The 12,312-nt window shown below is 41.7% G+C and overlaps 1 protein-coding gene across 9 annotated transcripts in view; it reads right to left on the reverse strand.

Moving 5' to 3' along the window:
* Positions 1-12,312, reverse strand: part of diaph2 (diaphanous-related formin 2) — a 297,267-nt gene that overhangs the window by 113,139 nt on the left and 171,816 nt on the right. For all 9 annotated transcript variants that reach the window (XM_037460863.2, XM_037460868.2, XM_062560592.1 and 6 more), the window contains one exon: positions 11,573-11,667. In XM_037460863.2, coding sequence (XP_037316760.2) covers positions 11,573-11,667 — 95 coding nt within the window. The remainder of the gene's footprint in view (positions 1-11,572; positions 11,668-12,312) is intronic.

Raw genomic sequence — 12,312 nt, forward strand, 5'->3', positions numbered from 1 at the left:
GATCCTTTTTCAAATGATATAGGTACCAAACAAGCGTTCAACAAAGCACATGCCCTTCGGGTGTATTTCCTAAAACCATGGAAGGACCCTTCATGGACTCGTATGAATAAAGCTACAATTGTAGATAAATTGTATGGGAAAACTTCCGTGGGGTTCTGACCCTGTCAAAAACATATTTTCCATCCTACGTCTGTATCTTTATCAGTCCAAATGTATGGAGGGTTTCTGCTTGTCTGATAGTAGAATAGTAAGATAAGGTCATCTAGTCAGCGCTCACTGTTGCCTTTTTACTGCGACTTGGTGGCCAATTACTGAACATGTCAGGGAACTTCTAACAACTGACCTTTAATGTCTTACCCACGCTACCTCGCGATCGTCTTTAAAAGCACATGCAACGGTTTTGCCGTTATTATTTTGCCATGTGCTTCCTAAATTCCCCTCGCGCAAGCAAGAAAAACAAAAGACGGCGCTGGTGGTGAGGTTGAAGATTAAGATGGAGATGAGGAAGATAATGAGAGGGGCTGGGTTTTCTGTGAATGTTAATTGTTTGTGTGAAGGTCAGCCAAGTTAATAAAATTGACCACGGCGACTTTTCCCCTCTTTTTCTCGGAGGAGAATAAGAGGAAGAGATGCCCTTTTCCAGGTCTTCACAAAGCCTCCCTCCTCATTAGCTCGCCCCAAATTTATTCGGCGAGAGCAGACTGGCGCAGGGTCACGTGGCCAGATGGGGAGCGCGGGCAAGAGAAACAGAGAGTAGACACTGCTGCTGGGCCACGGCCCCGGCTGACCACTCGGTGGACCTCGGCACCGAGGCCACCGTCGATTGCCCACTAATGATGACATCGCTGTGCTTCCCTCAGGGAATGCAGCGCTATAAGAAGTAAGCCATAACGCGGGGCCCTGGCATTCCTGTTTGGGAGGGAGCCATTATATCAAAAGTTGCTTGCTTTTGCCGAAGCTCCAATTAGGGTCCGCGGCAGGCAATGGCGCTATGATAATGAAGGCTTTTGATCATATCAGCTGAAGCCGAAAGGATTGTTGACGATATAAGAAAGCAAAAAAAAAAAAAAAAAAAAACATATTTGTGTAATTGGATTTGTGAGGATGGATTAATGGAGTTAAATGATAGCTGGGCCTATGAGTTTGCTTTTTTTCTTGCTTTTGTTTGAGAGCCATGAATATACTGCATTCAGCAGAAAAATAATGCTGTTAATTATTCACTCATGACCTTTTGTAAAGAAACTTTTCAGACGGTCTACCTGATTATTTTTTATAAGGGAAAGGCTAAAGAAAAATAACATAATTCAGTCCCCCTGGCAGAGCCGGGTGAATGCAGTTCAGCCCATTCCTGTAACGTATGCTTTCCTGGTAAACAGCTGCTGGTCGACGTGTAGAAACGTACATGAAGACAGAACTACCGGCACTCATTCCAATTTCCAAAGTCGCTTTTGTAATTACGTTAGAATGAATAGAAAGTTTTGAGGCCAGATTATAACATTTGAAAATAGCACAACTAAATCCTTAAGAAAAACAGACGAGCCAGTAGGGAAATCCAATCCACCTTGTCCTTGTCATTCCACTTGCCTGTCATCTTGTTAATTAGAGACCCCATAGAGCACAATCGACTAAAAGGCAGCACCATATGTGTGGCAATGTGGAGACGCTGGGCCAGACTCCTCACCACAGGCCCCCCAGACACACGCAGTGGTCGAGGGAAAATGACTGGATCGGCGCCGGCAACACCAGCGATTCGTATAGTGCCCGTGGGGGAAGATGTGGGCGCAACGTATCAGCACATGAGCCAAGACGACGCCAAACATGGATACCTTTGGAGTATTCTGCTGCCTCTACACCATTGGTTTAAGGTTCCACATGACCTTTATCTGCTGACTATCTCAGCTCAACTAGCTTCCAACAGCGTACACATGTTATGTATATCTCATATACGGCTGGTCGAATATTGCTTTTAGTTCATTCTGGGTGTGATGATTCTATTTCTGGTATTAGCAAATGTCAATCAACCATATGTTCAGTAGACAGATAACGATCAATAAATTATTGAAAGGGAAATAATAATAATAATAATAATAACACATGCACACTTCCATCAATATGAAAATATACAAATATATAAAATATATGCCTGCCTGTCAAAATGTGTTCCCTTTCAATTCAAAAAATAACATCAAAATAATTCTTCAGTCTTTTTTGGAGTTATAATCCTCAGAATCAGATTGAAGGACCACACACACTCACCCCATGTGTTATAGATTCACTCTCAGCTGGTCAGCAAAAGGACTCTAACGCATTTTTTGCACACGTGAACAAAGAAAATGAAGTAAATATTTTGGGAATATTTCCCCTGCTGCTTCCCATGCGGTGAAAGGTGTTCTTGAGGAACGTTAGCGGCCGTGAGGTTAAAGTAATGAGATACAGGTTACGGTTCACTAAACATTTGTAGAAGACGACAGTTTCTGCAGGGTTTTTGCTTCGACACTTTGATCTCTGCTGCTGCCAACTAGCTTCCAGTGATTTGAGTTTAAAAGGGGGGGGGGGGGGGGGTATTAAGCACGTATCAGGCACACACGTAACCATGCAGTTTACACTACTGCATGTTGTTAACCAGCAGGTGCTGCAGCGTAACGTGAAAACGCTTTGATGTACAGTACATAATGACTGCCAGGCAAAACTTCATTATTTCATATATGGACCAAGAAAAATGTTTGTGTATGTGTGGTATATGGTATATGTGTGTAATTGTGCTACATCAGGCCCAGTTGAAGTGTGCCGTTGATATGCTGAGCAGCACATGTAAACATGCACGCTTTCTCCGTGACCCCTGCCAGTTGAAATATAATTAGAGCAGAGAGAAGCGTATTTCAGCCGGTCTGGAGATCTGGTTTGAGACAAGTCGATCGATGAAGCCTTTCTCAGAGCAATGAGAGCTTTAACGAGACGGGTTGAATAAAGAAGAAATCTCCTGTCCTCTGAAAGATGATCGGAGTGAATCTCTCTCTTCTCCACCTCTCTGTGCAGGTGTACAACAAAGACAAGAGGGGAGACACGTGCCACGTGCTCCTTTCTAATTGATTTTCACGCCTCGGTTTTGGGAGATGGAGAAACATGCGTTTACCCGGCCCCGTGATTTGCGATGTGGAGCAACGTGGGAGTGCCACCTCACCGCAGCGACAACGCGGCGGGCTCCTCGCGGCGAATCAGAGAAGACTTCAGTTTGAATCAACAATAAAACAATAGACGGACAAGAGGGCTTCTAAACATTCCAGAAAGCTTAACTTCCCGAGACCAACGCAGGGCAGATCTAAAAAAGACCATTCTATTTATTTTTCAAACTGAGCTTAAGAGTCAAAAGAGAAAACAGTAACTTTTCACAATAGTTTGTGGGTGTAGACAGCACTCCTCTGGGACAAAGGTCACCACCACAGAACTGAAAAACGGAATAAGTTAGAAGAGGGATTGGTTTTGACGGATAATATTCACTAAAAAGAAGGCAGCACATTCTAAAACATTTGATTCCGTTAAGGCTTTAAAATTACAATGCAAGTTCTTACAAAATATTTAATAAATAGACAAGGAGACATTTTAAATCCTTAACTTCAACAACAAAGAACAAACAGCAAACAACAGGTAAAAAATGTTTAAAAATCGCCCTCCGTTGTAATCTCAAATCATCTACACGCTGACGGACAGCACAGACACCTCAAACCGTACTGTGAGCAAAGCTACAGTGACATGTTGACAGGCAACAAACTGAGTGTGGCAGATTCTAAAATCGCATTAAACCAAATGAAAAATGTAGTCTGAGAAAAAAAGGACTCAGACGCAGTGCGAGGGAGGGAAAAAAAGGTTGAGTGAGAGATAGAGGGGGAGGGATTAATTTAAGGGTTGGGGCTGGAAAACCTGACAGATAATCTCTGACATTAAATGTGTCTTTTAGAAGGAAGTATAGAGGATTTCTTTCTTCTTTAAAAAAAAAAGAGAAGTGTGCACACCTGAGCACCTACTTGGATTGTGAAGGTGTGAAGCAGGATTAAGAGATAAATTAACCCCAGCAAATGGGGGGGGGGGGGGGTAGCTAGAGAAAAAAAGGAGAGATGGAATTTTGTGCAGAAAGAGACATAGCCTGAGTGGGGGGAAATAAATAATAAAAAAAGACAGGAAGAGATCAATTATTTGGAAAGCATATTCCACTCGAACCTGTTAAACACCAAGTGGGATATGCTTAGAACTTTGATAGAATTGTTTTGTTTAATATATGAAGACGAGCCATTTGCCAGTTGTGAAGGTGGGAAAAAGAAGGGGATGAACTGCACCGCACTGCCAACTAACCATCTCTCTTTTGGGATTATTCTTCTTCAACACTGTCTTAGACATTCCTCCTTATGCAGTGCTGGTGGAACGATGCGACTGTCAATCAAATACGAAGAGAGCCAGCATGCAAAAGAGTAGTAGAAATTAATTTGTTTGTGGAGTGTGCTGTCTGTGAGCGTCTAGGTGAGTGATGTGCCATCTGTCACAGAAACAAAGGCCCCGAATTGGAGAGTGAAAACAGGAAAACACATATTTTTTCCTCGGTTAAGAAAATCTAGCGCTCGGCGTGCCTGAAGAGAAGCTGCATGGCCTCCACCTAATCAAAATGTTACCGCTGTGCTGGTATGTGCATGAACCTGCGTAACGCGTATGCATGCATGTCTGCGTGAGGGAGAGAGCTTTTAATCAATAGTCGACCTGAGGACATGAAAAGTCGAGCAGACGAGGTCCCGCCCATCAATCTTTAAGGCACATTTGATATTGTTCAAAGCTGTGCCAAGTTGAGCGTCTTCTTTCCCTGCCTTAACTTTGTTTATTCAATGCTTCTCCCCCTTCTGTTTTATTTTTCCAGCGCTAATAAGCATAATGTATTTCACATTTCATTGTTAAATTAGCATTTGATGCCGAAGACAGTTATGTGCCGTGTGCCAAAATAAACCACAATTAAACCCGAGGGGGATCTCGTTTCTCCTGCTTAAGCTCTAATCCAACAGGCGCTCTGCACAGCAATATTTATCACCTTGCCCCACATGTGCAGTTCTACACCACGCAAACTGCGGCCCGACAACGTGCCAGGCTGCTCCAAAAACCTGTTGTTACAGCGGAGAACAAAGGCCCGCATTGGCGCCGCCAGACGCTGCAGTCAACGAGCTACCACGTGAAATGACGGACAAGCGGCTCCCGGGAGACCCGGCGGAGAGGTTGTTGCCATGGCGAGGTGAAGAGAAGTAGTGCAAAAGCCGAAAACCACTGATGTTTACTGTAAGACCAACAACCTTTTATAATTTCATGTAATGTATACATATTACAGCTAGAATTAAAATGAAAGCTGCTGCAGAATTAAAATGGTCTTGTTGGTACGTGGTCAATTCTTATTGAGAAATTATACTAAATGAACCAAAGCTACATGGTTGTCTACACAGACGTCTATATGTTCATAATGTACAATATGACATTGATGCAATTCAAATCACTGCATACAAAAATGTATTTTTTACTGTGAATCCACAAGTTGACACAAAGTAATATATAGGTGCCTAATGGCTGGTGTAAAATAACACGGAGACCAGGAGATGAGTTCTTCCACGTATCGCCCCGCTTCACTTAGATTGACAGAAGGGATGGAAATGAGAAGGATGTGATGTAAAAGGTGTTGGTCAGACCCATCAATGTATCCACGTGAGATAATATGACAAATATTTGACATAAATATACAAATATGCAACATGCCGTGACACTTATTCCTGTCGAACTATGTTATTTTAAGAGTGCTCACACATTTGGACATTGATTAGTATAGTTCCAATCTGAATACCGATTCGCAAACATTGGTTTATGGTTATGTGACATTCTACTAAATACAAATGTTTCCGACTGTTTACTTAAAAGCCCTGGTATGCATGGAGTGCTCACTGTGATGTATTCGTTAGGATATGCTGGATTAAAATACACTCAATGCTGGACACTTTTCTACACTTCATAGTAGCAATTCTGCACACAGAATACGGCTCTGCTAATTGCAAATATATAGCAATGGTGCAGTGTTAGTCATTAGCCTTTCCTTTTGAAAAGGAGATGGGGTAATAAAAAATACACTGGCAGACATTAAACATTAAGAAGCCACTTTGATATTCCACAAAACAAGCCCCCTGGGCCATATCAACCACTGACTGGAGTTAGCTCACCACACACACACACCAAAAACTGGGAGTGCTTAAACATTTAGTGATGACTCCCTCTTTCCAAGCAGCTATATCACATAACATGTTCCGGGTACGGGTGGGGCCACAGCGGCTCTGCAGCAGTCTACAACACTGCTCTTACTGCTTGTTCAAAGTAAACCCTCAGTCTGCGTTGTGTCATCATCGGTATGTTAATGCCCTACATTCCTATCTTCCCTTTTTCTTCAGTTACATTGAACTGGTTCAGCTCAACTTTGCGGCCCTACATTTTTGCATTGACCCAGTAACGGTTTTCAAAAAGGAAGCAAATTGTAAATCGGCTTATTTGATGAAATTGCACTTGTTTCTTGTTCTTCTCAGTTTGTATCCTTATGGTTGAAATGCAGTTATTTTAAGTCACTTTGGATGTCAGCTAAATGACAACCTTTTTATAATAGATGGTCAAAAAACAAATACATTATGGATGAAATTCATATTACATTACTGTTTTTCTTAGGAACTGATTTGAACATTTACTGCAGGAAGAAAAATGAAAAAAGTAAACTGTAGTTTCAATTCAACTCTCAAGATGAGCCAATTAAGCAACCAGGGAATGCAAGGTAGTCCAGTAGAATAATTGCACACAAACAACAACAAATAAATGGACAAATAGAGGAAGCTTGCAGAGCTTGGAGAGTACATTTGCTATTAGGCATTAATCTAAATTCCTGGAGACCAATACCACTTAATCCTTGCTACTGTAAGTAAGAAATCTTCCTAATGACGTCTTTCTTCCTCAGTTCCTCCCAGACACTGCAGACCATGTGTATTATTGTCAGGCACTTAACCTTATTCTAATAATTTCCTGGGAGCATTGCCACAACAGAAGAAATATATATATATATATATATATATATATATATATATATATATATATATATATATATATATATAGTGTGGTTATAAAATCAAAAGTTAAGACACTACAAAAACAAAATAATACAAAGAATACATTTCATAAGACCAACCTACACAAATTCCTGTTATCAGCTCATCACTGTGCATGTTTACCTCTTGATCTGACCTTAAACCATTCCTGTCTACAGGTGCCTCCTAATAACATGGCCTATTGTTTGGACTTCTTTTGTTCCACTGGCAGGAACACTAATTCAGCATGGGACCAAAAACCCTTCCGATGCCAGAACGCCAACTACCTGGGGGGGCGAGCAGGCTTTTGGTATTTTTTTGGAGAAATAAAAACACACAAGGACTCAATTCAATGAAAGCAAGGTCAAAGGAATGTTCACATCCCAATCTAAAGAATGTGAGTGAGGTACATCCCCTTAGCCTGGGCCCTTCTGAGGAATAACTAGAGGCGATAGACCTGATGTTCTGCCGGACCGAATGCAAACGCGATGCAGCGAGGGTACCTGGAGGCAAAGAGCACGTGTCTGACTCTTTCCCACACAAACAAGGTCTAAGGTCCTTCGTAGCATCTGTCGCCACCCAACAAAAGCAGGGAATAACTCTGTCGGGCTGTCAGCCTTTTGAAAGAAGACCGTTACCAAGCTTTCTGAGGCTCAATCGCTTTTCATTGAACCTGCGTTCATTATTGTCCTTCATTGTCCTTTTCATCCCATTGTCCTACCGGGTATGGCAGTGTGGCGGCGCTGATGGCTTTTTGGAATAGATGAAGCTGACCTGATTTACAAAAGTAGCCTTTGTCCATCACCACTAGGAATATTAGAGGCAACGAGCTGAAGACGGAAATAATAAGACATTGCACGGCCCTGACACGTATTGTATTTGTTGAATAATAAGTGACACAATGTAAAATAGAAAGCACAACCAACAGCATCTACACACATGCATTCTCCACGTGTAGATTTGCACAATAGTCACATAGGTACGGAAATAAGTGTGGATTCATGCAAGCATTCATGTGCAGTCTGGATGAATGGTGATACCCGGGACTGTCTGCAAGCATTCAGGGATGCGTGCATCATCTCTGAGGCGTTGATGGGCCCTAATGCAGAATAAGGAGAGCCAATCAACTCCTATATATGCACTATGCCAGGGTGACACATCGTAGGGGTCCTTCAAGGCTAGCACACTGCCACATTCTGCTGACAAATCATTACATTAGACCTGTCGACAGAGATGGAAGATAATAAGATTGAGTTACAGAGATTTAGATGCGGTATGAACACCTCTTGCTTACTTCCATTTTCACTATTCCCTCAATGTGTCAATAACCTGCTCGACTGTCATTCATCTTTGCACAATAACGCAATAGCATTGGCTGAGTTTTATGTCTTGCCTAATATAAAGTGCAATGTGATCGGGTTAAAACAGAGCCGCTGCTTATCGGAGCTCCTCATTATAGTTCAGGAATACAGGAGATCTTCTGTGGATGTGATACTGTATCACCAAACTCAAGGTTGGTTTATTAATAACACTGTGTGTAAACTCAAAAACCATTTAATATGTTACAATTGTATAAAACTGAAAACTACAAAAGCACACTGATTTAGTAGCTAAGCAATGGCAGATCAATGGCAATGTAGATTTTGTCTTAATTTAATATACCCTTTAATAAGTTTAGACCTTTCTTTCTTTCACCATTTCCACTCTATAATTGATTCACTTTTATTCCAGGTCCAATCCTTCAAACATTAGCAACAGAGTAAATACATTTCCTTTCAGTATGTCCCAAGCCACGCAGACACATCTTCCTCCTCTGAATGTGTGTGCAGTTGTCCATGTGGATGAATGGTGATTGGCGTGTGGCTGAGAGTGGGTGGTGTAGGGCGATTAATCAGCATAATGAGTGTGGATAAGCAGAGTGCAGATGGAGCCCACACTCAGGACTGTGTCACCCAGCAGGGAGTCTCTTTGGTCCCCTTCGCTACCTCCGTATTGCTCTTACTTTATTTATTTTTAGGCCTGTGTCTCAGACTCATTTTTGCATGATTTCAGCTCATAATCATTTCATTCAAAGTATGTAGTCTGACCTTTTCATATAAATACAAATCAAAACTTTCTTTTTCCAAATGGTAGCTGACACCATTGTGTACATTGAGATTAAAAATGTTCACGCTGTTGTAAAAGTGGCATCTTGTGCTGTTAGGCAAACACAAGTACAGATAAATGACGAAAAGGCCACCCGAGCAACTGTCATTTCATTTGTGGGAATGTTAACATTCGGGAAACTGTTACTGCTACCAGCATCACATAAATGCATTTTAAAACACTATATAGAGTATATATGATATAATTAGACAATATTTACATATTTTTGCTTTTAAATACATGTATTACCTTCACAAATGTAAACTATATTTTTGGGTATGATCAACTCACACCAAACACTCACATAATTAATTACATTACTAACATAATGTCAATTATTAGATTCTGAAAGGGTATAAATATAAGTAGGGGTGATGTAAATAAGTATGTTGAGTAGACTAAATAAACTGTGGTGATCTGGGCAATATTAGCTAACACTACACGTACAGGATGGCACATGGTATACTGCTAATTAATATTAATAACAATACTAACAACACGACCGCTACTAATGATATTAATAACAATACATTTGTTGTTGTTGTGAATATTGTCCAGTCCAATGTTTAGTCAGTCTTCAGCATCATTATCTACCCATCAGCGACAAGCATCCCAGATGTGTGCTCCTTCTGCGCCAATAAGTGAACTCAGTCGGTCCTCCCACTGGACTCCGTGACATTCACTTGGATCCCAGATGCTCATGCTAACTAACACTTGTCCTCAGGGGGCTTTGTTGAGCCCTCCCTTTATTTTACCAGCCTCATTGTCCTTCTGCACACTTACAAAAAAAGGGACATTGAAGAAGCATTTGGGAGGATGGTAATGATGATGAATAGGTTGTGTTTGGGGAAAAAACAAAATGTGTTTTTCTCACTCATATCCCCCACAACATTGATTGAAAATGTGTTTCTGTTAAATTATGGGCAAAAGGCTACAGAGGGTGTCTGTGTCAAAGTAAAGCACCACGTGATTGATAGGAGAATGTATGGAGTGGCTCGGTTTGTTGTGTCACCTTGTCTTGTGTCTATTTGTCCTTTTTAGGTGCTAGCTGGAACTTTGGTAGCGTTGAAACCAGCTCGGTTCCCGGTAGCTTGGTGAAAGGCACTTCAATGTTAGCTGGCTGATGGGAGGATGGATTCGCTCTTTTCCATGTGAGCAACCAGACTACATGTGTTCAACGGAGCCCCGATTGGGACGTGTTGGGGACACAGCGCTCTGTTTGGCAGATATTAAATAACTATTTCTATTTCGCTACAGCGGAAGGTTGGAAAAGGTCAACACCTTAACTATCCCTGTACCTCACTCTGCAAAAGTGGGCTCTGCCATCTCATAACATACGCTTTGTACTTTATGTCAGATTTATAGCCAATTAAAGGTTATCAAGGCTCAAAATAACAGTCCTACAGGGTTGGCCAAATCTAAACACATATTGCCTCAACACCTTTTAAAAGTACATGGGATTGAATCTGGGAGGCAGCAGATTTGCTCCTGTGCAGGTGACTGTTAAAAGATTGAGTCGGAAGGTACATCTACTGCATATAAATGCAAAGGTAATGTGTACATCTACTGTTTGTTTGTTTTTTTTAAGAAAAGAAAGACCACTGAACTCAAGCTTGAAAGCTTCCCTTCAAGGAGGCCAACCGCCGGTGGGAAGAAATACCATTATTGCACAAGAATAGTGTATCATCGCCATTGATGTATTGAAATGAAATCTTCTATTTGCAGCTCACTCTTGTAATGTACACCTCCTACTTCTGAAATGAAATAAAGCACTGCTTTAATGGATATCGCGGCTGATATTAATGTAGTCGAGGCTCACGCTCTCAAGGGATGCATCTCTACGTCAGAGGCACCCGTCCTGCCTTCAATTAATGACTTTTGAGACAAGAGAAACTGAAATAAATAAAATGGGAGCAAAACAAAACATGTAGCCTTTAGGAATCTCATCAATTATGGTCTTAGACAAAAGCAAGGGGAAAGGAGGGTGGAGTTGTGGAGACTTTGCAAAGCGTTGTCCATCATCATCCATTATAAGAGGATGAATAGGGGGGGTCTCTGTGGTCTGCAAGAGAATGGGGCAAAGGACTGGTGCCAAACAGACCATGGCTGGTGTAAAATGGGGTTGCCAAGCTAGCTGCCAGTCACTGAAATATTAAATAAAAATATATATATATATCTCTTTTCACACAAATACCAAGAAAAACCTCTTAATAGCTGACACACAGGCACAGTGTGAGTGTGTTTGCGTTTGTGGAAAAAAAATAACACACCACACTGAACATCGGTCTTACCTGGATGAGTGATTCGCTCAGTCTCTCCTCATCCACCTGCAGCACAATGTCCCGGATCTCTTCATAAGGCAGGCGGAACGAGCCCAAGAAAATAGCTGTTGTGATAGAGAGGGAGAAAAGAGAGTCATTTCCTGCCCTTTTTTTCATTAGGCCGCAGGGTTCAAAGAGACATTCCAGCATTGCTCCTTTAGACAAAATGACCACAGACCCAACGTGTCACTTGGAAAAACAAATACACTTTCCACACCAGGATAGTTTGTGTCCCACTTACAAATATTGGGTAGGAAAACATCAGGATTTACCACTAACAGACAAATGTACCACCGTCGTACAACATACAAAGTTTAAAAAAAAGATAGGTATGTATGAATAATAATTCCTAACGGTGAATAGTGGTGAGCAGTAGTAACGTCGCGTGGGAGGGCTACTCGGTTCTGTTGAATACAAAGCAGTGCACTGCATTTGCCTCAGGAGACAGCCTGGTGGGTGTTTCACACTCCAGGTGGGGTGTGTACAGTGGAAATTGGAGCTGATGGTGTATCCAGGTGGAAGTCACAGGTGGAGGTTTGATAATGAGTTGGAGGAGGCTCACTCAGCAGCTGCTATTCTGCTGCTGCAGTGGGACCTGACGTCTGTATTTGACGCGCAGCAAACAGATTCCTTCGTTTTTTTCCCCCCCGGTAGAACTATGTATTACTCAGGCTATTTACTGCGTTTCCTTGGAACATGGGCATGGCATT

Source organism: Pungitius pungitius, chromosome 2 (assembly GCF_949316345.1).
Source record: "Pungitius pungitius chromosome 2, fPunPun2.1, whole genome shotgun sequence".
Lineage (NCBI taxonomy): Eukaryota > Metazoa > Chordata > Actinopteri > Perciformes > Gasterosteidae > Pungitius > Pungitius pungitius.